General features: G+C 40.9%; 2 protein-coding genes across 2 annotated transcripts in view; one reads left to right on the top strand and one right to left on the bottom strand.

Moving 5' to 3' along the window:
- Positions 1-3,313, bottom strand: part of EIF5B (eukaryotic translation initiation factor 5B) — a 75,489-nt gene extending 72,176 nt beyond the window's left edge. The window contains exon 1 of the mRNA XM_075852630.1: positions 3,031-3,313. Coding sequence (XP_075708745.1) covers positions 3,031-3,065 — 35 coding nt within the window. The 5' untranslated portion in view covers positions 3,066-3,313. The remainder of the gene's footprint in view (positions 1-3,030) is intronic.
- Positions 3,314-3,481: 168 nt separating this feature from the next.
- Positions 3,482-18,511, top strand: TXNDC9 (thioredoxin domain containing 9). The gene is made up of 5 exons (XM_075852631.1): positions 3,482-3,614; positions 4,407-4,604; positions 5,517-5,635; positions 14,711-14,965; positions 17,548-18,511. Exons 2-5 carry the CDS (start codon positions 4,428-4,430, stop codon positions 17,663-17,665), a joined length of 669 nt encoding a protein of 222 aa, XP_075708746.1. The 5' UTR covers positions 3,482-3,614; positions 4,407-4,427; the 3' UTR covers positions 17,666-18,511.
- Positions 18,512-26,164: the final 7,653 nt, after the last annotated feature.

Below are 26,164 nucleotides of genomic sequence, written 5' to 3'. Positions count from 1 at the left end.
TATGTCAAATATCAGATAGATGTGGGTCACACCTTTGGGACCCGCACCTATCACCAGAACGGGGCCCCCTAAACCCTGTTCTACCTCTCTGTGTTCCCGCTGACACATGCGATTTCTGACCATGAAGAAAAAGAAAACTGGATGATCACCAGTTAAAAGAGCTTCAAGAAGATCTAGAAAAGGACTTTTCTATTTGGGAAAAAGAAATTAGTGAGATCAAAATTAAAATAAACGTGGTCTATCCTGTGGATATGTCATAAATGTCCCTAAGGCTGGGTGCACACGACCTCTTTTCAGACGTAATGGAGGCGTTTTACGCCTCGAATTACGCCTGAAAAGACGGCTCCAATACGTCGCCAAACATCTGCCCATTGCTTGCAATGGCTCTTACGATGTTCTGTGCAGACGAGCTGTCATTTTACGCGTCGCTGTCAAAATACGGCACGTAAAATGACGGCTCGTCAAAACAAGTGCAGGACACTTCTTGGAACGTTTTTGGAGCCGTTTTCTCATAGACTATTGAAAACGGCTCCAAAAACGGCCGTAAAAAAACGTCTGAAAATCAGGAGCTGTTTTCCCTTGTAAACAGCTCCGTATTTTCAGACGTATTTTGTTAATGGTGTGAACATACCCTTATGGGAAACTCCTTCAAGCTTTTAACAGATTAACTACAACACCCTGTTGAAGTCCAGTCTTAGGCTGGGTTCACACAGAGTTTTTTGCAGGCGTAAAAGCTGCCTCAAAATTCCGTTTGGAAGTTTGAGGCAGATTTTCCTCTGCCTGCACGACGATTTTCGCAGCGTTTTTCGCCCGCGGCCATTGAGCGCTGCGGGCATAAAACGCAGTGAAATGATGTCAATGGGAGGTGAGAGGCGTAACCAAGCGAAGATAGGGCACGTCCCTTCTTTCTACCGGTAAAACCGGCTCGCGGGAAAAAACCAATGGGAGGCATTTTCGGACGGTTTTTGGTGAGTTTTGCGGCGCGGTTTCCGCGTCAAAAAACTCTGTGTGAACCCAGCCTTAATGTATAGGACTAGAAAAACATGGCCGCTTTCTTCTAGAAACAGTGCCACACCTCTCCATGGGTCAAGTCTGGTATTGTCGATCAGCTACATTGAAGTGAATAGAACGGAGTGCGAGTATTACACACGACCTGCAGACAGGCGTGGCGCTATTTCTGAATAAAAGCAGCTATGTTTTTCTAATCCTGTATATACCTCCTTTAAGAATAGAGGGCATGAATTGGATTAGGGAGGAGAACATATCCCTCTAGGTCAACCAAAAGTGAAGTTTCAAGTGCAGCTGCCCTTATCACTTTAGACTTGTAAGTGGCAGGAAGGTCATCAGGAGGGTCCTCACAATGCCCTGACTGGCAAACTGGAGTCAGTAACACACAATTCACACTTATTTTAGGCCCTAAAGATCTGATCTTTAACAGACCCATTTAGTGGGTAGAGACGCTGAAGATTCAGCTGATAGCTATAGTGGTCCATGCCTTCATTCCACATTGACAAAAATGTACAAGATACTGTATTGGCTTCACATTTATGTCATCACTGGATCCTAAACCGCAGTTAGTATTGACAAGCCTGTTTTTTCCAGTTATATTCAGTAATATTGAATAACTACTTCCAATATTTCTGTCCAGTGATGGAAATAATGTCAGCATGGTTATAAACTTTCATCCATTTTAAACAGGCGGTAGTTGCCATTGACAAATTATACAGCCATTACTAGAATATATGGATTGGGATCTCACAAACAAAAACATCCAATGAAGCTGCAGAACTATTGATATACAATTTAGTATATAGCGAAAATAAAAGGGCGATTGTATTTTTAACCAGTGTCCGTTTCTTATGCATAAAAGGCACTTCCCACTGGAAAATTCTCTTTCAGAATAAAGATGACCTGGCGATCAACTTATCGGCCAGATATATCTCCAACCCCCCCCCGGCGGTCAGCATACAGCTTTCCCTAGATAGAGCCCATTCACACTAAAGGAATACATGGTTGTGTCGAGTCCACCACCCTTTGCAGCCTTTCTCCACCCTGGCTAATAAAGTGATGCCCCCCCCCCCCCTCTATTACATAATAAATGCATATGGACAGGGGTTACCTTGACAGGACAACCCATTTCATTAGATTTAAAGGGGGGGTCTCATGAAGACAAAGTTAAAATATATATATATATATTTTTTTTTAAAACATCCACGTTATGAGCTGATCGCTGCAGGTCTGGCATCTCTTACCTATGGCACTCAGATCTTATCGCCTGGGGTAGCCCCATCTAGCCACGCATTTCCCCTGTAATGTAGAATTACATGCCAGCCAATCAGATGAATGTCGCACCCGGCCACCCAGAGGGACTCTCTATCCTGGCTTATAAGAAAGGATAGCGTGGCCCCCTACTCTGACACCCATATGCCCTAACTGGAAGGGTTTCTGAAGATTCTCATAACTGGATATATGTCAGAAAGTAGTGATCACGGGGCAGGATTTCTTGTGTACTTTCTACCGTAAACCAATACAGCAACAATAGTCATCTTGAACGGCTGACAACAGAAAGCAACAGACTTATCACCTGCTCAACGTTTGGCTATACGTTTGTGTGAAATTTTAATAATTAAAACTATGGCTCCAATATGTACATAGTATCTTTTTAGTTTAAGTGTAGGTGAAAAAGTTTTAACTACAGAGCCAGGCCTCCTCCAGATGAAACAGCGCCCAGGCCTCTCACCGTGTGATAAGACACTGGAAGGTTAATGGCCAGCCATGCTGTACCCTCCTGCCTACACAGCTGGTGACATTGCCCGTGGTGTGTTCCACCGGCAGCATGGTGCCCGTACACTACCACACTGGGCACAACGTCTATCTCCTCCGAGCAGTAATGGGACCTCCCATACATCAGCAGCCGGCAGACGCCACTCTTCTAGGCCTTTCGCCTCAGAGCAGCAACACACCTGTCCGGGCATTGATAGAAGCTAGGCGCACGTGATAGTGGCACTCCAGGAGTCTCCAGCTAATTACCTCTCCTCGCCCTTGGTCTTCTGTTTCTTGCCCATGGCGATTATGTCAATGTATCTCTATCCCGGTTCTAGCGCCTCGCTGCATATGGTGCACACAAGCTGCTAGTGCCTTCCGCTGCGCATGCGCACAACCTTACTCCCTGCCTGCGTACAGCCAATAGCGAACGGTTTCAGATCCCAGGTGACGGCGTCAACTCGAACGTAAAGCGAATATTCTAAATTATAAACGTAGTCAAAATGTAATCTCGGCCATGTTTTGAGAAATTCTGGTTTATAATACATTTTGAGAGGTGTATATAATATTTTCTGAGAAGGACGATGGATTGTCGGAACGACACAACTCGCTAGACTGGTGTTTGTTTTCACGTTCGCTGTATATTCAGGCTCTTGTCAATTCTGTGCCAGAAATAAAAATGGTGATGAGTGCAAATTAGACGTCGTGACGTTGTGCGTAAGGAGCATGTGATTTACGTCAACAGGGCGCCTGTGGAATACGCAGTGAATGAGCGTTTGGTTGTCCTGACAGTCAGTAGTCGCTGTGAGTGGGAGTGGCCGGGTAGAAGAAGCAGCGGGGACCGTCAGCAGGTAATGTTGGGCTAGTGGCCTCTAGAACACAGGGGGCTTGGGTCCGGGAGTAGAGACTTATGGCTGCTGTAGTTCTGGGAACGTCCTCTACGTCTCATCGCAGCTGAGGAATTTCTCCCCCATTATCTTATTGTCAGTTGTCTACGAGGGCCCAAAGCAGCCATCATTGTGTCACATCCTGCAACTCTCCTGTGTCCTGATTTGGCTATAGAAAAGATAGCTCACTCTATTTTATGTATAGTCGCCTAAAATATATATATATATATATATATATCTCATATGTGATTCTACTCTTGCGTTGTCACCTACAAGTGGTCGGCAAAGGGAAAATCCCCCCCCCCCTATGTCCCCCAGCGATCAGCTGCAATCTGTGGGGAATCCTGGCAGTAATGACTTTTTCCTGCAGCGCCACCACAGGGCAAATTGAGCATTACAGCAGTACTTATTTGTGTCAATATGTTGTCTGTGTAATACAGGGCAGGTCCTCCAGAGAAAGAGGCGCTCTTTGCCACAGCGCTCTGCTAGATCCACCTTCTTCCGGTGTGGTGTCTGTTGTTTTGATGCGGTGCTTTTTTTTTTTTTTTCTGTCGTATTTCACAGATTCTGCTTTATTCTTGTGGTGTTTTTAATTTTTTAAATAGAACTGAGAATGACTCCAAAAAAAAAAAGAAAGCTTCCAGTTATCCCACGCCTTCTTTTTCAGCCTAAATTGATTTTTTTATATAATGATAATCTTTTGGGGGGAGAATGGTTTGGCCTTTTTTGGCTATAAATAAAATAATGTTTTCTCAGACTACAGCGACTTTCTGAAAAATGGCAGCCGACATGTTTACGAAGGTTATGGAGAACCAGTTACTGCAGACTGCCAAACTGATGGAAGAACAGTTGGATGCGGAAATGGAAAAGCTGGATAAGATTGATGACGATGAAATGGAATGTCTGAAAGAAAAGCGTCTGGAAGCGTTAAAGAAGGCACAGAAACAAAAACAGGTAACTTCTTAGTACACTAAAATATTTAACCATGTGTTCCCCATCCACCCGTTACCAGCGCTTATGGGGTTAATACTGTATATACAATGGTTGTAAATGGGGACGCCACCAAAATACTTTTACTCCATTATTTTAATTGATTCCTAATTTATCAGATGTTTTAAGTGAGACTTAACAGAAGAAAAATGACATCAGCTCAGGTAAAATGTCATGGAAAGTTTGGCTTCTAATAACTAGAATCTTCGCCCATATAACTGCCACTGGTAAAAGTAGGGCGTAGATATTGTCGAATCCACCCCATTTTTTTTTTAGATGCCAATGCAACGAAACTTCCACTTTGTCAACTGTACAAGAAGTGAACTTGTTTAGTTTTCCTGTGTTTTTTTTATTTTTATTTTTCTTCAACTAGTTTCTTGTTTTTTTTTTTTGGTTTTTTTTCTTTATCAACAAGTTTTATTAGAATTTGAAGAGTGTACAATATATTGCAATGAAGAATCAAAACTCTACAATACAAAATGCAACAAGAAATAAGGAGGTAAACCTCCCAGACATCAAATTAAGGAGATCGTATCCATGGGCGCGATGCGGTGTAATGCTAGCTTCCCAAGAAGCTTTGTATTCATGGTATATTATTTTCCAAATATCTAAATTAAGTAGATTACGAAGAACACAAAGACTAGACAACAAAGGGGAAACATACAAAAACTAAAAGCAACGGAGAGGCAGTTAAACAAGCGTTCAAAAGAGGCCAAACGACAGTTTTTTTTTAATCTATATCTACTGTTTTAGCTGAGAGCGTTACATAGAAACTCTCAAGTTTATGATCCCCTTGTTTCGTGTATATAAAAATTTCATCATAGAATCTCTATCTTTCTCTTGACTGTTCTTTTATTATTTTTTATTATTTCTCAGGAATGGATATCCAAAGGGCATGGGGAATACAGAGAAATACCCAGTGAGAGAGACTTCTTCCAGGAAGTGAAGGAAAGTAAAAATGTGGTCTGCCATTTTTACAAGGATTCCACTTTTAGGTATTGTAAAAGTAGTTGTGCCTTTCACCTCCATAAAATATTACCGTAGTGTTTTACAAAGTCCTTTATATTCCCAGTCACATTAACCAAAATTTCACATAATCAGAACAATAAAATGTAATGTTAGAATCTTAAAAAAAAAAAAAGCTAAATAATTGTATCATTATTTTGTCCACTTTTTCAAAATGTCAGTTTGCTCTCCGCAGGCTGAAATTGTACAGTAGTCCAGAAACTGGAGCAATCTTCTTTGAGCTAAAACTATTAGGGCAAGAGAGGCTTTTGCTGATGGATTTAGCTCACGCAGGATTGTCCATATTGAGTTGTAGCAAGTTTAGCTGCGAGGAGTGTTGATCTGTAGGTTTTCACCTTTATTAGGCCCTGTTCACATGGAGTTTTTTTGCAGGCAGAAAATTCTGCTTCCAAATTCCGTTTGGAATTTTGAGGCAGATTTTGATCTGCCTGCATGCAGTTTGCCACATTTTTCGCTCGCGTCCATTGAGCACCATGGGCAAAAACGCAGCGAAATACGGTTTCTCTGCCTCCCATTGATGTCAGAGATGTAAACGCCCAAAGATAGAGCATGTCGCTTCTTTTTCCCGCAAGCGTCTTTTCCGCACGCAGGGAAAAAATGCCTCCGCCTCCCATTGAAATCAATGGGAGGCATTGTCGGAGGTTTTTTTGACGCGGTTTCCGCGTCAAAAAAACGTGTAAAAAAACAACTCTGTGTGAACAGGGCCTTAGACGATTTATATTAATTGACTGCAAGCCAAGATCTTGAAAAATGGTAAAAAAAAAATGCATGATACGTTTAGACAATTTCTAAACATTTCATTATACACTGAATGAAAAGAACCTATTAGATCTAAGAAACTCCGTAATAGATTCAATTATCTTGTCTTAAATTAAAAAGAATGTGTCAGCAGTTTTGAGCCCTATATAGAGTTGCAGGCAGTTGTAACGATTCCGGTTGTGTCTGTCATGTAAGTTGCATGACTGAGAGATTGAGGTTTTAATGCCCAAGGTGCTGCGAACACCAATGCCACGGAGCTGGCTTATTGATGTTAAGTGCCCCCAGGTCTCTTTACACTGCCACTCCTGCACTTCTGCTGTTATTCACGGCACTAGCAGATTCCTGATTTGGACGCTACAGCTGTCACTCAAAGCAGAGCATTGCAAAGCAGAGCGTTACACTCGCCCCCCCCCCCCCCCCTCTATATAGCCCTGTCCTATCAGGTTTTTTCTTGTCTGTTTTATTTACTCAAAACTGCTAGCATATTTCATTCAAGACATCTTTTATTAGCAAAACAGCATTTCCCTCGGTATTAGGGCTCATCCACACTTAACGGAATTGCTGCAGAAAAATTAAATTTTCAATTGCGTTTTTACTGCAGAAGATGGTGCATATTTTGTTGCGGTTTTAACAGTGTTGGTAGATGGAGACATCTCCTGAAAAACACAGCAGTTCTGTTCACTTTCCGCAGCAGGAATTGACTTGATGCCGTTCTAAAAATACACACCGCGGGTCAATTTCTGGTCAGAATTTTTACACAGTGTGAGAATGAGATTTGTTAAATCTCATCCGCTATGCTGCTACTGTATTTTGCTGCATATTTTCCGTCCACAATTCCGGACAGAAAATACGCAGCAATTCTACTACGTGTGGAAAAGCCTTTGCAGGGACAGGAGGAGACAGCTGCTTGTAATGAGTTAATCTGCTAGAGGAGGAGACTACTGCTCGTACAGGGTTAGGGCTTACTCACACGAACGTAGAATACATCTGTGTGACAGCCGTTAACCCCTGTGCAGTTACGTCAGTGCTTTGACAGTTAACCGCGGCGCTACACCACAGCGGCGGTTAACTGTGCAGGGTGTCTGCCCTGCATTCCCCTTTGCCGATCAGCGGCCCATCGCCGCTGATTTCGGCAGTTAACTCCTTAATTGCGGCGTTTGATTTTGATCGCCACAATTAAGGTGTTTAGCGTAGATCGGCAGCCCCCACGTGAAATCACAGGGGCTAGCGATGGTGACAATGGCTTCCGGGCTGCCATGTACAGAAGCCTATGAGGACCAGCCGGAGGGTGGTCGTCGTAGGCTTCCTGTCAGTGTGACTGTGACGTCACAATGACAGTTGGAATGCATTACACTACGTGTGTAGTGTAATGTATTCCAGCAGCGATCAGAGCTGCAAGTCTAAGTGTCCCCTAGTGGGGCAAGTGAAAAAAGTAAAGAATAAAAATGTTTTAAAAAAAGTGTAAATATAAAACTTATAAGTGACATAAACAAGAACTGCTTTTTTTTCCTATAATAAAAGACTTATTATAGGAAAAAAAAGCAGTTCATGTTTGTCACTTATAAGTTTTATATTTACACTTATTTGGTTTCACAGCGTTCGTAACGACCCCAACTATAAAACTATAATTATTTTTCCCGCACTGTGAACACCGCAAAAAAAATAAACGAAAAACAATGCCAGAATCACTATTTTTAGTCACCACCCCTCCCAAAATATACAATAAAAAGTGATCAAAAAGTAGTACCGATACAAACTGCAACCCGTCCCGCAAAAAACAAGCCCTTACACAGCTTTTTTTTGACTGATAATTTATTTTCTAAATAAGTTACTTTATTGCGCAAACGCTGCAAAACATAAAAAAACCTATATACATCTGGTATCGCCGTAATCATACTGACCCACAGAATATAATATAATGGTCGTTTATAGCCTAGGGTGAACGCCGTAAAAAATAAATAAAAATCATTGTCAGAATTTATGGTTTTTGGTCACTTTGCTTGCCGAAAAAATGGAATAAAAAGTGATCAACAAAATCGCATGTACCCCAAAATGGTACCAATGAAAATTACAGATTGTCCCGCAACAAATAAGCCCTCACGCAGCTCTGGTGGTGAAAAAATAAAAAAAAGTCCCTGATCCCAGATTATGGCGATGCAAAATGTGCAGAGCGTTCCAAAAGCGGATAGGATCGGGTGCCATTTATAAGTGCGACACTGGCCACATATCTGCGGATTATTTATTTACCCCATTATTATACCCTCTTATTATGCCCCTGATGTACTCTGCCCAGCCTACATTTGCCCCCTCATTATAAACTGAAATACCAGCAAAACGCCAGAGCTACTACCAAGCAAAATCTGCGCGCCAAATGCCGCTCCCTCCCTTCTGAGCCCTACAGCGTGCCCAAACAGCCGTTTACGTCCACCGATATGGCATCACCATAGCCAGGAGAACCCGGTTAATATTTTATGAGGTATTTGTGGCACAAACTGGGCACCACATATAGTGCACCAAAATGGCACATCAGTGGAAAATTTTAATTTTCACTTTGCACCATCGGCTGCGCATTAAACCCTTTGCGCACCATGACTTAATAGCATGTCGTGGTGTGTGGGGTTATATATGGAGCGTCTCACGCACTGAGCCCGCGCCATACGCTGCGGGTGTCAGCTGTGTATTACAGCTGATACCCGGGACTAACGGACAAACATCGATCACGCTGTTACAGGAGCCTGTAAAAATGACAATATACTGCAATACATTAGTATTGCAGTGTATTCTACCAGTGATCGAACGATTGCTGGTTCAAGTCTCCTATGGGGACTAATAAAATATGTAAAAACAAAAGTAAATAGTTATTATTCGTGGAAAAAATTAAATAAATATTTAAAGTCCAAAAAGAAACCCTTTTCACATTTTTTCTCTCTAAAGTAATGTAAAAAAATACACAAAATTGGTATCGCTGCGTCCATAAAAGTCCAAACTATTACAATATACCATTATTTAACTCGCACGGTGAACGCCGTGAAAAATAAAGAATTTTAAACTGCAAAATCGCAGTTTTTTTTGGTCACCTTGGCTCTACCAAAAAATTTAATAAAAGTGCTCAAAAAGTCTTATGTACCAAAAAATGGTACAAACAAAAACTACAGCTCGTCCTGCAAAAAAATAAGCCCTCACACCACTCTATTGACGGAAAAATAAAAAAGTTGTGGCTCTCGGAAAGCGGGGAGGAAAAACCAAAAAACAAAACATGGATCAGTTCGGAAAGGGTTAATTAATTTCTAATGAAAAAACATTTATGACCACATGTGGGGTATATCGTACTCGGGAGAAATTGCTTTACAAATGTTGGGGTGCGTTTTCTCCTTTTATCCTTTGTGAAATTGAAAAAATTCAACATTTTAGTGGAAATAATGTTGATATTAATTTTCACGGCCTAATTCTAATAAATTCTGCAAAAGACGTGTGGGGTCTAAACTCTCACTATTCCCCTAGATAGATTCCTTGAGGGGTGTAGTTTCCAAAATGGGGTCACTATTGGGGGGGTTTCCACCCCTCCAGTGCATTGCAAACGCGACACGGCACTGAAAACTATTCCAGCAGAAATCCAAAATCCAAATGGTGCTCCTTCTCTTCTGAGGCCGGCTGTGGGTCCAAACAGCAGTTTATTACCACATATGGGGTTTTGCTATAATCAGAAGAAATTGCTTTACATATGTTGGGGTGTTTTTTCTACTTTATTCCTTGTAAAAATGTAACATTTCTAAGTTTTTTCACAAAAAAAGTAGATTTTCATCTTCACATACTAAGTCAAATAAATTTAGCAAAAAAAAACTGTGGTTTCAAAATGCTAACTATATCCATAGATAAATTCTTTGAGGGGTATAGTTTCCAAAATGGGGTCACTTTTGGGGGTTCTTTACTGTTTTGGTACCACAAGACCTATTCAAACCTGATATGGTGCCTAAAATATATTCTAAAAAAAGGATGCCCCAAAATCCACTATGTGCTCCTTTTGCTTCTGAGGCCGGTGTTTCAGTCCATTACCGCACTAGGACCACATGTGGGATATTTCTAAAAACTGTAGAATCTGGGCAATAAATATTGAGTTGCATTTCTTGGGTAAAACCTTCTGTGCCAATTTATTACAAATGAATTTTCAAACAAAAAAAATGAAATTTGTAAATTTCACCTCTACTTTGCTTTAATTCCTGTGAAACGCCTAAAGGGTTAAAACACTTTCTGAATGCTGTTTTGAATACTTTGAGGGGTGCAGTTTTCAAAATGGGGTGATTTATGGGGACTTTCTAATATAGAAGGCCCCCAAAGCCACTTCAGAACGGAACTGGTCCCTGAAAAAATAGGCTTTTGAAATTTTCTTGAAAATATGAGAAATTGCTGCTAAAGCTCTAAGCCTTGTAACGTCCTAGAAAAATAAAAGAATATTCAAAAAACGATGCAAACATAAAGTAGACATATGGGAAGTGTAAACTAGTAAGTATTTTGTGTGGTATTACTATCTGTTTTACAAGTAGATACATTTAAATTTAGAAAAATGCAAATTTTTGCTAATTTTCTCTAAATCTTGCTGTTTTTTACAAATATTGAATTTATCGACCAAATTTTTTCCCTAACATAAAGTCCAATGTGTCAGGAGAAAACAGTCTCAGAATCACTTGGATAGGTAAAAGCATTCTGGAGTTATTACAACATAAAGTGACACATGTCAGATTTGAAAAATCTGCTTCGTCCTGAAGGCCAAAACAGGCTCAGTCCTGAAGGGGTTAAAACAATTTTCTTATGTTTTCACGGATCCCTTGATAGACTCAGGTCTACGGGTATCCGTGAAAACGAGTCCCACATGGGTGAAACTCTGACGTGAAAAACTGCCATTTTTCACGTCTGAGTTTGCACTCGTTCTTGTGAATAAGCCCTTAATCTGAGTTTGACTATATACACACAGAACCAGCAGCAGCCGAACACGAGGACAAAGTGGGAGACATGTGGTGACAGAATTTACCTTCCTTGTATCTATGGTATTTCTAGTGAGACACTTCCGATTACCCAGCATCCTCCTCCTCTAGCTGCTCTATAATACGCAGGAATCCATCTTACGTTTGTTAGGCCCTATTCACATCACGTTACAGGCTTCCGTCGGAGGTATAAGTCGGGAAGACCCCCCGACGTATACCTTAGATGAAAGGCCCAAACGTATCCCACTGTATGGCATACAGTGGGATACATTACCCGGGGACCAGCCCTGGCAAAACTAATGAAGTCATTGCATTTATGGACAGCGACTTCAGGAGTTCCCAATCACTGGATTCAGCTAGCAGAGCATCAACTGATGCTCTGCTTGGGGACTCCAGCACTCTTCCTGATGTCACTTTCCATATATGGACAGTGACTTCGGGAATTTTCAGCGGGCCGGAGTCCTGGGACAGAGCCATCTAATAGCGCCTTGCCCAGGGACTCCAACACCGTGGAAACTCCTGACTTCACTATCCCTATATAGACAGTGATGTTGGGAGCTCCCTGAGTTATACATTTAACTTATACATGTGGCGGATGCGTATACATGCGTACTTCGAGCTTTCCCAACGTACAAGATAAATGTAGTGCCTTAATGTGATGTGAATGGGGCATTAACCACTTCCGGACCGCCCAGAGACTATAAAAGTCTGGGCTTACGCACCAACTGTGAGGACCTCAGTGATACAGCTGCCTAGAGACAGCTGATATCACGGAGCTTTCTCCCGGAGACCACTCAGCGTGGTATCCGGTCATCTGATCGCTGTAACAGCGATCACATTGCTCCACCAAGCAGCGATCACATCCATGCCGGCGGTAAGGAGCTCCATGATACAGCTGTCTAGAGGCAGTAGTTTCACCGAGCTTCGGAGTGGTCTCTGGTCAGGTGATCGCTGTGACAGCCTGTCACAGCAATCACCAGTTGAATCTTCTCCCTCTCTGGCAGACTGCCGGAGAGGGAGAAGAATAATGTAATGTTAAAAAGAAGCAAAAAAAAAAAAACCACACACACACTTTTTATTTCAATAAAAATTCTCTATATATAAATTTGTCTATCTGCTACACGGCGACTTTGGTCAGGCACGACACAGGTCGAACAGCCAGAGATCGCTATGTCCCATAGCCTAATTTGCATGTAATAAAAGTCAATGTGGTTGTGTCGCAACGCGCAAGTTGCCACGACATGACCGTTGCAAGAAATTCAAACTATCGTGTCGCAGTCACTTGCAGGTCGCAACGCGACCACATTGACTTTCATTACTTGCGGTGTAGGCTATGGGACATAGCGATCTTTGGTCGGACAACCTGTACACAGAGTATTTTGCAGGCAGAAAAAAATCTGCCTCAAAATTCCTGAAGGTATTTTGAGGCAGATTTTGACCTGCCTGCGCTTTTTTGCTGTGTTTTTCGCCTGAGGCCATTGGGGAACGCGGGCGAAAAATGCTTTTTCTGCCTCCCAGCCGCCCGGGAAAGAACAAGAATTTCGGCTGTATTTTGATGCTGATCATTGCTCATTGCTCCAATCTTGCCCTGTGTAATCTGTAATCTTTCCCTACTGTCAGGGTCGGTATGTCCCGGGCGGCCCCCGGAAGAAGCTGACTCAGTTCAGTGAAACGTACGTCGGGACATACCGACCCTGACAGTAGGGAAAGATTACAGATTACACAGGGCAAGATTGGAGCAATGAACAATAACTAACTAATCCTGCCGAATTCAAGTCCGCTCCAGACAGCTGGAGGGAACGGACGTAGTGGCGACACTTGAGACCACTGAGCTGCTGAGTGCCCATGACGTCGTGGCACTCACAGCCAATACTCTGAAACAGACAGCAATCCTTACAACTGCACGAACAGTAGTTTTCACTGCTAACAGGCAGGCTGTCTGTTTGCTTAAACACAGCGTACACTGCTGTCTCTGTATTGCCGCCGAATTTTGTACCGCAGCGGCAACGCTGAGAACACTAAACAATACACAACAGGCAGTTGGTCTGTCTGCTCAAACGCAGCGCAAGTCGTTTTTCTCTGCATTGCCGCATAATTAAGAACCGCAGCGGCAACGCTGAGAACACAAAACGCACTCGGTGACCAGCTAGCTGCTCACTGAGTTAGATTGCCTTCTGTCCGCGCTGCTGGCCGAGCTGCTGCTTGAGCCAGGAATGGAACAGCAACGCTAGTAACAGAACAAATACAACACAATCTGAAGACTAATTAACTGTTCATTGACACAAAAATTTCAATCCTTTTGCGCTGCCACTCACCAAAAGTTTGGAGCTGCAACGCTTAAAAGGTAGTCAATGATCAGGCAGTTGCTCATAGAGTTTGAACACAACCTCCTGTAGTGTGCACATGCAAGGTATCTTACAGATACAAAATTAACCCTTGCAGCACCACCTCCTCTATTTCCACCTGAGTAGTAAGGCCAACAAGCTTCCTACCCAGTGGAATTTGTTTAAAGCTGTAATCACACTGTGCAATAATTTAATTAAAATACCACACAATGTGGCAATAAAGGGGACATTGCACAGTATAATCCTTCTCCTACTACACGAGTCGGTATCAATAATAAAAAATTGAAGGCGACATTGTCCACCATGCTCTACTTTTCCTCTCTCCCTATACCTACAATTTTCGTTAAAATAACATCCAGTATAAAGGAAGACTGCAGCAGAGATCTTCACCGTACACAGCTATACACTGCGCGCATAGACTCTCCTATATCAGAAACAGAATGTCTTCCAGAGCAGTCAATTTCTCGAGACTTGGACTGCTCACTGCTGCATGTGGAGAGCGCTAAAGTCATCAGACTGTGTGTGTATATGTATATATGTGTGTGTGTGTGTGTGTGTGTGTGTGTGTGTATATGTGTGTGTGTGTATATATATATATATATATATATATATATATATATATATATATACACACACACACTTTTTTTTTATTTCTTTTTTTCTTATTTTTTTTTAACTTCATCAAAATGTTTTTAGTGACCGATAACACCTTTCATGATGTCAGTGATTGCAGTTCATATCTTTACTCTGCAATCTGGTGCTCCTGCTTTTCCTGTACTTGGTGTGATCCCTCTGTAAATCGTTCAGTTGATGTTTTATATTGTACAATCCTCGTCCTATATGTCGACTAACTTCTTTGTTGCTTTAGACTTAAAATATTGGAAAAATTCTGTTCGGGTTACCAAGGATGAATATCAAACAATTGTTCCAATTATTATTATTTTTTTCTCTCCTTGATCAGGTGTAAGATCCTGGACAAACACCTGGCATTACTGGCCAAGAAGCATATTGAAACTAAATTCCTGAAACTAAATGTTGAGAAAGCTCCTTTCTTATGTGAACGACTGCACATTAAAGTCATCCCAACTCTCGCACTGTTGAAGGATGGAAAAACCAGAGATTATGTGATCGGTTTTACTGATTTGGGCAATACAGATGAGTTCACTACAGAGACCTTGGAGTGGAGACTTGGCTGCGCTGATGTAATTAACTACAGGTAGGAAATGTTTCAACGTTACAGTATTTTATATATATTTATTAGCTTTAACATTGACATTTTACAGTCCTACTATACTGAAGTTGTAGTATTGGCCTGCTTTTATGTGGTATCCCCCCATAGGTGCGTTCTGTTCTGCAGTATCTATGGGCTAACCATGGATGAAACCACCTACCGGGTCACGTGATATGGCATTGTCCATACAGAAGAGATATTCGACAGAGAATGTGATGTCCGATCTTATTTATTTTTTAATAAAGTTAGTCATTGGCAGATCTTATCCTATCATGAATGTAGGTGTGAATATATTCTCTTTAAAAAAAAAAAAAAAATAATACAAACTGTATACTATATATTTTTTTGTTTGTATGCAGAAACGGTGTATGTGTCTGATATAGGACAAAAACATTTTGTCAACCCAGCCTTGTGACAAGGTGCCACGTATCTTCTATCTTTAGGTGAAGCAGAGCAGGATTCTTTTATGTGGTATAGAATTATGCAGTGCCGCTACATGCCCTATTTTTAATGTTAATATAATACACGTCTTATATAATATAATTGTTCATAAAGATATGATCTTTGTATTTACTTTATATAAAACAACTAAATGAAAAGCAAAAAACCTTTTTAAAGGGTAGCTACGGTTTTTCTTTGTGGGAATCTTTGGAGTTACTAAATAAATAAAAAATTAAAAAATGTCTATTAGTGATGTGATAATTTTTAAATATTGTATATAGTGCTATCATACTAGTATTGCCATCTGAGATGTACGGTTGCAGGACGCATCGAAATATCGATACTGCGCACCCACAAATTATTTAACCCTTTCATGCCGCAGCCCTTTTTCAGATTTTCATTTTTAGTTTTTTCCTCCCCACATTACAAAAAGCCATAACTTTTTTTTATTTTTCCTGTTTATATAGTCCTAGGAGGGCTTGATTTTTACGGGACAAGTTGTAGTTTTTCGTAGCACCATTTATTGTGCCATATAATGTACTAGGAAATGGGGAAAAAATTATTTGTGGGGTAGAAAATGAAGATGACAGCAATTTCTCCATTGTTTTTTGCGCGTCGTTTTTACGGAATTCACTGTGCAATTAAAACAACATGTTAACTTTATTCTGTGGGTCAATACGATTACGGCGATACCAAATTTTTTTCTATGTTTTACTACTTTTACAAGTAAAAACCGAAGTGTAAAAAATAAAATTAATTTTGTGTTGCCAAATTCCGAGACCATAAAGTTTTTTCTTTTTCCGTCAATCTGAAGTGGTATGAGGGCTTATTTTTTGCGGGATAAGCTGTAGTTTTTAATTATACTATTTTGGGGTACATGCGACATTTTGATCACTTTTTATTTAATTTTTTTGTGTGAAATGAGATGACCAAAAAATAGAGATTTTGGCGTTTTACAATAGTTTTTTTTTTTTTTTTTACGGCGTTCACCGTGCGGGTTAAATAATGATATATTGTAATAGTTCAGACTTTTACGGGCGTGGCGATACCAATTATGTTTTATTAATTTTTTTTACTATGCTCTAGGGGGAAAATGGCAAAAGGGGGGTTTTTTTTTTTTGAACTTTTTAATTTTTATTTTGTTTACATAAAAAAAACTTTCTAACCATTTAAATGCTGCAGTCGCTATTGACCACGGCATTTAACGAGTTAAACGAGCGGGATCGCTCTGAAGTGTCGGCTGTAACATACAACCGACACCGGTATCGTATGGAGCGGGTTCACTCTGTGAGACCTTTCCATACCTCCCCCCCCCCCCTACATGACTTTGGCGTATGGATACGTCAAATGTTGGGAATGTATTCATTCCAATACTAAGTTGTACAGCCGCACAGCTTAGTATTGTAAAGCATTAATTTTTAGTCAGTAGTAAGACGGAACATGGTGCGCATTTAACATCGCCCTCCATGTTTTCTGTGTTCAGTGCCCGACCTGAACTGCCGCTCATTAGTGCAGAGTCGGCTCATTAGTTTTTTTTGTTTTTTTTCTCCCAATGAACAATCTTAAATTATAAGTCCAATAACATAAAATAATATACGCATATTTGGTATTGTGACCGTAAAGACAAATTGACAGTCATTTATGATTGGCGTATGCTATACCTCCATGTAGCTCACATTAATAGTAATTAACCTCCTCTTTTACCTCGCATCTTAACCGAATTATGAATGTAATGTACCTGATGGGGTTGTTTACTATTGATGTGAGGCACATGGAGGTACTAAGTTCATAACACCATGTGCGCCACTTCAGAAAATAGAACTTTATATTTTTGTGTTTTTTTTTTTTGTTGGCAACGTATTTCTTTGATATCGAGAATCACAATACTACACAAAGTATCTGTTTCGAAGTCTAAACTCTGATATCGTGACAACCCTACTGAGATGTAGCACTACAATATGAGGGGATTTTCCAATAAGCCTGCTGGTTCACCTTCTAATCTCTAACTATAAGACCTGTATCCATGCATCTATCTATAAGCCTAGCTCAGGGAGGGTGTTTACCTTTACAGTTGTGTGTACAACTAGATTTAGTTCTATTATTATTTCTTCATTTTTTCTTTCTAGTGGAAATCTTATGGAACCTCCTTTTCAGAGTCAGAAGAAATATGGGTCACAGGTGACAAAGCTGGAAAAGAAAACTATACGAGGAAAGCAATATGATTCAGACTCTGATGACGACTAGACCTATAAAGAAGGTCATTGATCATTCCCTCTGTGAGATATAATATTTTTCCTTACAGAAGTGCAAACACCTTGATCTAAAATAAAAACGTTCATGCAAGCTATGTTTATTGGTTAAAAATGACACTTGATGATATTTTGCTCTAAAATGCAGGACTTTTCTCAACCAGTTTTATAATCCATTCTATTTATATACGTTTGACATAAAATACGGATAAAGGATCTTATTATGTCTTACATAATCCTGTATTTTAATACATCCATTGTAGAGTTTGATATTGAGGGTATAATTTATGACGTTCATTAGTTTAGCACTCAGAAGTCAAGTAAACTGTTTAAATGTTTTTCTAGTTGCGTGCGTCACTACAATATTTTTTTTTTTTTGGCAAAAAGATAATAGGTTTCCATTTGAGACTGGAGGAAAGCTTGTTATAAGCTTCAGCATAAGGCTTCGTTCACATCTGCGTTGGAGGATCCAGCAGAGATTACCGGAGAAAATAGAGCAGCATGCTGCGCTATTGTCTCCAGTAAAATGACTGACGCCCGGACGGTAAGCTGACGGAACTAATTAAAGTCAATGGGTTCCGTCGGCCACTGGGGCTATCTGTCATGCAACGGAAACCGTTGCCTCCGTTATTCGCTTGTTCTGCTCCTCTGGTGGAGCAGAACAACGGATCACACCGATGCAGGTGTGAACATAGCCTAAATAAAGTTGTTACAGTTTATCTTCTGTATGAAACTTGGGCCTTAATATAACCCATATTGCAATGCAAACCATTCTCATACCATAATATTGTAGCTTCTTTCGTTGAGCAGATTAAATAATAAAGATTAAACTGAAGTCTGATTTCCCTTGTGGTGTGTCTCTTTTTTTTTTTTTTTTTTCTTTAAGTTTTGACATTTCTTGGCCATCTCTATAATTTTTAAAACTGTTTAAAAAGCAGCTGTCGTTTTCCCTGACTGGTACATATTATATGTGGCAGGACTGTAATTACAATTTGGACTGCTGTATCATGCAAAAAAATAGTGCTGCTATGCTGAACACATACGTAACGCTACAACCTGCTTGTACACATATGCATGCGTGCACATTCATACTGTGTGTATATGTGTATCTATCCCTATATATCATAGGATGGTGAACTGTTGGGTTTATAGAAAAAAATAAGTGGGGTGATCTGGTATAGTGCTGGAGATGCAATCTTACAATATTTAGGATTATGTGACTAGCTACTTTTCCAATATTCTACAGTCGTTGTTTGTTTGTGTAGAAACAAATAGTTTTGTTATTAGAATTCCCTGATGAAACTCCAGCGATTATATGTAAACTGCAGGTGAACTCGGCAGCTCAATTTGTTTCCGCGCCACCACAGAGAAAACGAGGCATTACATGGTGCACTCAAGCATCAATTTGCTCTCCATGTAATGCATGTACAGGCTGGATCCTCCAGAGAGAGAGAGACAGATGCACTTTGCACCTCCTTCCGCCCACTAATTGATTTGAGGTTAGGAATAAATAAAGGGGCTGTCTCATTTGAGGCATTAGTGGCATATTGCTAGGATATGCCACTAAAGTGTTATCGGTGTAGGTGATCCCTTCCTATCATTCGAATGGTGTGGCTAGGAAATTGCCAGGCTTCTTCATCTATTGATTACTACGATCTGGAACCGTGGTGAAGTAGCACAGCGCTTCCAGGCAGTGCTGATTCTAGCTCTTCTCCTGCCTGAGGCAAAAATTTAAATGGCACCTCCCAGATTTTGATTGACATTCCCCTGGCTATTCTCCATCACTAGCAGCCTACTCCAACTCTTGCTTATGCGCCGTTGCCTTGTACTGGCATGCGCGGCTCAGCTGGGCAGAGTACACCCCGCTACACGGTTCGTGGCCAAGGAGTACAAGGCAATGGCTCATCCAAGAAAGTTGCAGGAGACTGGTAGTGATGTATATCAGCCGGGGGGATGTCAATCAAGCATGGAAAGTTGGGTTTGGAGGCAGGACTATGTGACTTCAGGATAGCGGCACCACCCCATGACCCTTTAATGAGTAATTAGCATGTAGTATGTGCCGTTTTAAAAGTTGATTTTATAGATTTTGCTGCATCTGAAAAAAAAACAGGGTAATGTTTGGAAATATTTTCAGGTCATGTATGGGTTAAAACTACTTGACCGGTTCCTATTAAATCTACAACGAATTGAAAACCTTTCCATCTGCCCTGCAATTTTGTTATGAATATATTCTATATAATTACAGCTCCAGAACCAAGCTCGGTACATTTATACAGCTCCAGAACCAAGCTCGGTACATTTATACAGCTCCAGAACCAAGCTCGGTACATATATACAGCACCAGAACCAAGCTCAGTACATATATAAAGCATCAGTACCAAGCTCCTTACGTAAATACGACACCAGCACAAATCGAGCTCGATTTAGTGCAACCTCTGTCGTATAGGTTTGTACGGCATAAAACTACAGCTCCCAGCATGGCCCGAACAATCGTAAGGATATACTGGGAGTTGCTGTTTCACAAAAAAAAAAAACATACAACCCATCATCTCGCTGCAGATCATAGTGACTGCAGTGCTGACTAGAGGCCGAATAAACATTTACATTAAGTGACTCACAGGTGACGTCCGATTCTCGTTCTTTTTCTCTTTTCTTCTCCATCCGGTCCAGACCTCTATGATGACTTCTCCCGGCCACAGCACATTTTTTGCAGTTTACCGCTCATATAGCTTCAGCTTCTCACTTTTCAAACATTTCTGCACCTATAAACGAAGATAAAATTCTCATGGGGACACAGGCTGTACTCCTAAATATAAGAGTCCCATACACTACACCTTTAATTATAATAGCACCATACACTGTCCCTGATTATGAGAGCACCATACACACACACAGCTCCCTGTAGATAGTGCGCCACATAGATCCTCCCCCCCCCCCCTGTAGATAGTGCCCTACATATAGCCCCCCCCCTGTAGATAGTGCCCTACATATAGCCCCCCCCCCTGTAGATAGCGCTCTACATATGGCCTCCACTGTAGATAATACCACTCACTCTTTTAGGTGGGAAAAAAAAAAAAAACACGTTATGTATCCTGATAACATTCCTACGCCATCCTGTGTCAATGCAGGCCTACGCTCTTCTGAGCAGATATGCTGGGTCTGAACTACGGCGCTGATTGGCAGGGTAGAATGACTTGCCCCATCAATCGGCGCCTTTCTACAATGGAAGCGGCGCGATGATGTCATCGCGCTGCTAGCGTTATTGAAACGCGCTGATTGGCCTCTGTCAGGCTAATGGAGTCCTATGGACACATTTAGCGTGTACGACAGTAGCTTCTCTGTCGTGAATGCTAAACGGGCCAAAACGCAGTGTGAACTAGGCCTTACTTATACACGGTTTTCAGACAAACGGTTAACCGTTAAACTTCTTGTATATTTTTAAGGCCCTGGTCACATACATTTTTCTGGTTCCATGTAACATGTATGCTGGTAAAAGCTCCAGACCTATATGTTAAATGGTTGCCTGTGACAGATGAGATACAGTGGCATCTGTCACCCTTAAGGTATGTGCACAAGTAGTGTTTTAAGGCGTATTTTGGGGGGCGTTTATGCCACGAAAAACACCTGAAAAAAACGGAAGCCGAATGCCTGCAAACATCTGGCCATTGATTTCAATGGGAAATACGGCGTTCTGTTCCGACGGGGCGTTTTTATTATGCCTTGTTTTCCAAAAACGGCACGGAAAAAGATACCCGTAAAAAAGAAGTGCGTGTCACTTCTTGGGACCTTTTTGGAGACGTTTTTCATTGACTCAATAGAAAACCCGCTCCAAAAACGGCCGTGAAAAACGTGAGTGCCTTAAAATACATATGAAAATCAGGAGCTGTTTTCCCTTGAAAACAGCTTTGTATTTTGAGATGTTTTTTTTTATTTTGTGTGTGCACTTACCCTGAGGTTCACATCTGCGTCAGGTCATTCTGTTTTTCTGCTCCGTCAGAGGAGCAGAACAAGGGATTACCCAAAGCAACGGTACTGTTGCACCACGGACTCCGCCGACGGAACCTATTGACTTTAATGAGTTTCGTTGGCTTTCCGTCGGGTTGTCCGTGGTTTTACCAGAGGCAATAGCAATTCCGGTTTTCTTTGCCAAATCTGCGAATGAGGCCCGCTCTGTATAGCACATGCGTCTGTTGCCCATAGACTATTATGGCATCTGTTTAACGTATAGGTCCTAAAAAAAACCTCATGAAAAGCTCAACTTCATATGCTTTAAGGAAGCCTGTGACTGATTACATATAGTAGCATCCGTCACCTATAACCTCCCCTGTTAAACTGGATTCCGTTTAATGGTAGTTTACAATGCTATTTCATACACTCTTGGCCTCCGACGGGCTAATGTAACCCTATGGAAATGTTAAACAGTTATCACAAACATGATGTGAACAGGGTCTTAGCAATACATTTCTCAATATTATCCACAATTGCAGTTTGTTTTTTTTTGTCTTTGTTTGGAAGCTTGTGAACTGATGTCAAATAGATAGCAATCTGTTATCCGATCATGACTTTTAACGGATCCCATTCCATTCACCTTCTCACTGCAAAGGTTCAACAGAACTACAGTGGTTCTAAATTTATTGAAAGTGTCATATATCATGATTTATAAGTCTGTTAAAGGGACTCTTTCATGTTGAGCATTCTGCCCTATCGGTGGGCAGCATGTTATAAAACCGGAAGGGCTGATCAAAATAATATATTGTGTTGTGGGAAGAAATTCAGTATAACTTGTAAAGTATTACTTTAAATCTTTGCTCACCCGGTCATTAGGAGTCCAGTGGGTGGTCCCAATCATTGATTGACAGTTGTCAATCATTTAGTCATTTCACCCACTGGTCTTATCTACGGATTTACTGATCCCTAGAAAACACATAATATTGCTAGCCGAAGTGCAACCCACAGGCAGGGCTGGCATTAGGGGGGGGGGCAAACCGATCAATTGCCCAGGGCCGCCATCCCTAAAGGGGTCCCCCTACTTCAGCATTGCTCTTCATCTGCCGTCCATGAAAGCATGCGGGCGGGTAACTCAAAAGCAGTAACAATCAGGTAGAGTCTTTACCATAGAAGCAGCATGGAGGAGCGCCGCCCCACTGATATTATCTGTGACAATACTGGCTATCCGTCGGGGTGGCGCTCCTGATGATTCTATGTTAGAGACTCTTTACTGCTTCTAAGCCTCCTCCGAGTCCCGTTATGTGCTATGCGTGCGTGATTCTGTTACGTGTGCGCTGCAGCGTGTTGTGTGTTCCTGACTCTGTCAGCTGGGCAGTGTCAGGACACGGTAAACTGGCGCCCAGTGGGAGTATAGCAGCCTGGAATAAAGGAGGTACACAATTATACGCATCAGCACACTGCCATAGAATATTATCACTAGGGTCTGATTTATTTATTTTATGGTCTAAGGGACTTCTGCGATTTGATTCTGAGCCAGGAGGAGGTACATATATACAGTGAAGGAAATAAGTATTTGATCCCTTGCTGATTTTGTAAGTTTGCCCACTGTCAAAGTCATGAACAGTCTAGAATTTTTAGGCTAGGTTAATTTTACCAGTGAGAGATAGATTATATAAAAAAAATGAAAATCACATAGTCAAAATTATATATATTTATTTGCATTGTGCACAGAGAAATAAGTATTTGATCCCCTACCAACCATTAAGAGTTCAGCCTCCTCCAGACCAGTTACATGCTCCAAATCAACTTGGTGCCTGCATTAAAGACAGCTGTCTTAAATGGTCACCTGTATAAAAGACTCCTGTCCACAGACTCAATTAATCAGTCTGACTCTAACCTCTACAACATGGGCAAGACCAAAGAGCTTTCTAAGGATGTCAGGGACAAGATCATAGACCTGCACAAGGCTGGAATGGGCTACAAAACCACAAGTAAGACGCTGGGTGAGAAGGAGACAATTATTGGTGCAATATCAAGAAAATGGAAGACATACAAAATGACTGTCAATCGACATCGATCTGGGGCTCCATGCAAAATCTCACCTCGTGGGGTATCCTTGATCCTGAGGAAGGTGAGAGCTCAGCCGAAAACTACACGGGGGGAACTTGTTAATGATCTCAAGGCATCTGGGACCACAGTCAATAAGAAAACCATTGGTAACACATTATGCCGTAATGGATTAAAATCCTGCAGTGCCCGCAAGGTCCCCCTGCTCAAGAAGGCACATGTACAGGCCCGTCTGAAGTTTGCAAATGAACATCTGGATGATTCTGAGAGTGATTGGGAGAAGGTGCTGTGGTCAGATGAGACTAAAATTGAGCTCTTTGGCATTAACTCAACTCGCCGTGTTTGGAGGAAGAGAAATGCTGCCTATGACCCAAAGAACACCGTCCCCACTGTCAAGCATGGAGGTGGAAACATGTTTTGGGGGTGTTTCTCTGCTAAGGGCACAGGACTACTTCACCGCATCAATGGGAGAATGGATGAAGCCATGTACCGTCAAATCCTGAGTGACAACCTCCTTCCCTCCACCAGGACATTAAAAATGGCTCGTGGCTGGGTCTTCCAGCACGACAATGACCCGAAACACAGCCAAGGCAACAAAGGAGTGGCTCAAATAAAAGCACATTAAGGTCATGGAGTGGCCTAGCCAGTCTCCAGACCTTAATCCCATCGAAAACGTATGGAGGGAGCTGAAGATCCGAGTTGCCAAGTGACAGCCTCGAAATCTTAATGATTTACATATGATCTGCAAAGAGGAGTGGGCCAAAATTCCATCTAACATGTGTGCAAACCTCATCATCAACTACAAAAAAAGTCTGACTGCTGTGCTTGCCAACAAGGGTTTTGCCACCAAGTATTAAGTCTTGTTTGCCAAAGGGATCAAATACTTATTTCTCTGTGCACAATGCAAATAAATCTATATAATTTTGACAGTGATTTTCTTTTTTTTTTTTTTTTTTTTATATCTATCTCTCACTGGTAAAATTAACCTAGCCTAAAAATTCTAGACTGCTCATGTCTTTGACAGTGGGCAAACTTACAAAATCAGCAAGGGATCAAATACTTATTTCCTTCACTGTATGTGTGTATCATACACATATCATATATACATATTATATGTACCTCCTCATTGCTCAGAAACAAACCCCAGATTTAAATCACTTACCATAGACCATAAAATAAATAAATCAGACCCTAGAGACAATATTTGATGGCAGTGTGCTGCATATATACACTGTCTAAATACATGTTTTTAGAATAATCGCATGAAACCAGGACATATAGCGCTAAAGAGTATATATGAGAGCTGCATATATACTGTTAACCCCTTAATGACCAAGCTAGTTTGGACCTTAATGACCAAGCCAGATTTGGCAAATCTGATATGTCTGGCTTTATCAGAGAATAACTGAAAAAAAGTTTTGAATATCCAAATAATTCTGACATTGTTTTTTCGTCACATGTTGTACTTTTTTTTAGTGGTAAAAGTAAACTGATACAATTTGCGGAAATTAATAAAAAAAATAGAAAAATAGAAGAAATTTTGTAAAAATTTAAAATTTTCCCTATTTTTAACTGCAATATGTCACACATGTACACACATACTGTGCAATTTTTTTAAATTAAATATATATTTCCATCTCTTTACTCTATTTTGGCAGCACTTTTGAAAAAATAAAAAAAAATTTCAGCAATTTAGAGGACTTACAAATTGAATAATAAGTTTATACATTTTGAAGTACATTTTGTTTTCCTGCACCAAGCCAGGTTTTCAGAGGCTCATAGGTCTCAGAATGATGGAAACCCCCATAAATGACCCCATTTAGAAAACTAGACCCCTTAAGGTATTTATTTAGGAGTATAGTAAGTATTTTGACCCCACAGTTTTTTGCTAAATTTAATGCATAGCAGGTAAAAAAAAAATTATTTCACTTTTTTCATAAAAGTATCAGTTTAAAGACCGATTTCTTTGTAAAGCGAACATGAGAAGGAAGAAACACACCACAAAATCTATCACCCTGCTTCTCCTGTTTTCAAAAATACCCACATTGTGGCCCTAATGCGTTGTTTGGACACACGGCAGGGTCCCAAAGGAAGGGAGCACCCGGAGGATTTCAGGACTCATATTTTGCTTGAAAATGTTTTAGGCCCCACTGTACATTTGGAGAAGCTTTGAGCTGCCAGAATGATAGAAACTCCCCATAAATTACCCCATTTAGAAAACTAGACCCCTTAAGGTATTTATCTAGGGGTATAGTTAGCATTTTGACCACACTGGTTTTTCGCTAAATATATTTGAATTAGTCTGTAAAAATTAAAATCTCTGCAAATTCACCTCTGCATTTGTAAAGCAATGTCTTCCGATTACGACAATACCTCATATGTGGTAATAAACTGCTGTTTGGACCCACAGCAGGGCTCAGAAGGGAAGGAGCGCCTTTTGGATTTCTGATTTTGCTGGAATGGTTTTCGGTGCAATGTC

The sequence above is a fragment of the Rhinoderma darwinii genome, chromosome 2, assembly GCF_050947455.1.
Source record: "Rhinoderma darwinii isolate aRhiDar2 chromosome 2, aRhiDar2.hap1, whole genome shotgun sequence".
Lineage (NCBI taxonomy): Eukaryota > Metazoa > Chordata > Amphibia > Anura > Rhinodermatidae > Rhinoderma > Rhinoderma darwinii.
This window is presented reverse-complemented; position numbering and strand designations above follow the sequence as displayed.

Excerpts from the sequence above, each read along its gene's own strand:
- TXNDC9 (XM_075852631.1), top strand. The coding sequence starts at position 4,428 with ATGGCAGCCGACATGTTTACGAAGGTTATGGAGAACCAGTTACTGCAG. Across the intron at positions 5,636-14,710 it reads TACAAGGATTCCACTTTTAG|GTGTAAGATCCTGGACAAAC; the intron begins GTATTGTAAAAG and ends CTCCTTGATCAG. Across the intron at positions 14,966-17,547 it reads GCTGATGTAATTAACTACAG|TGGAAATCTTATGGAACCTC; the intron begins GTAGGAAATGTT and ends TTTTCTTTCTAG.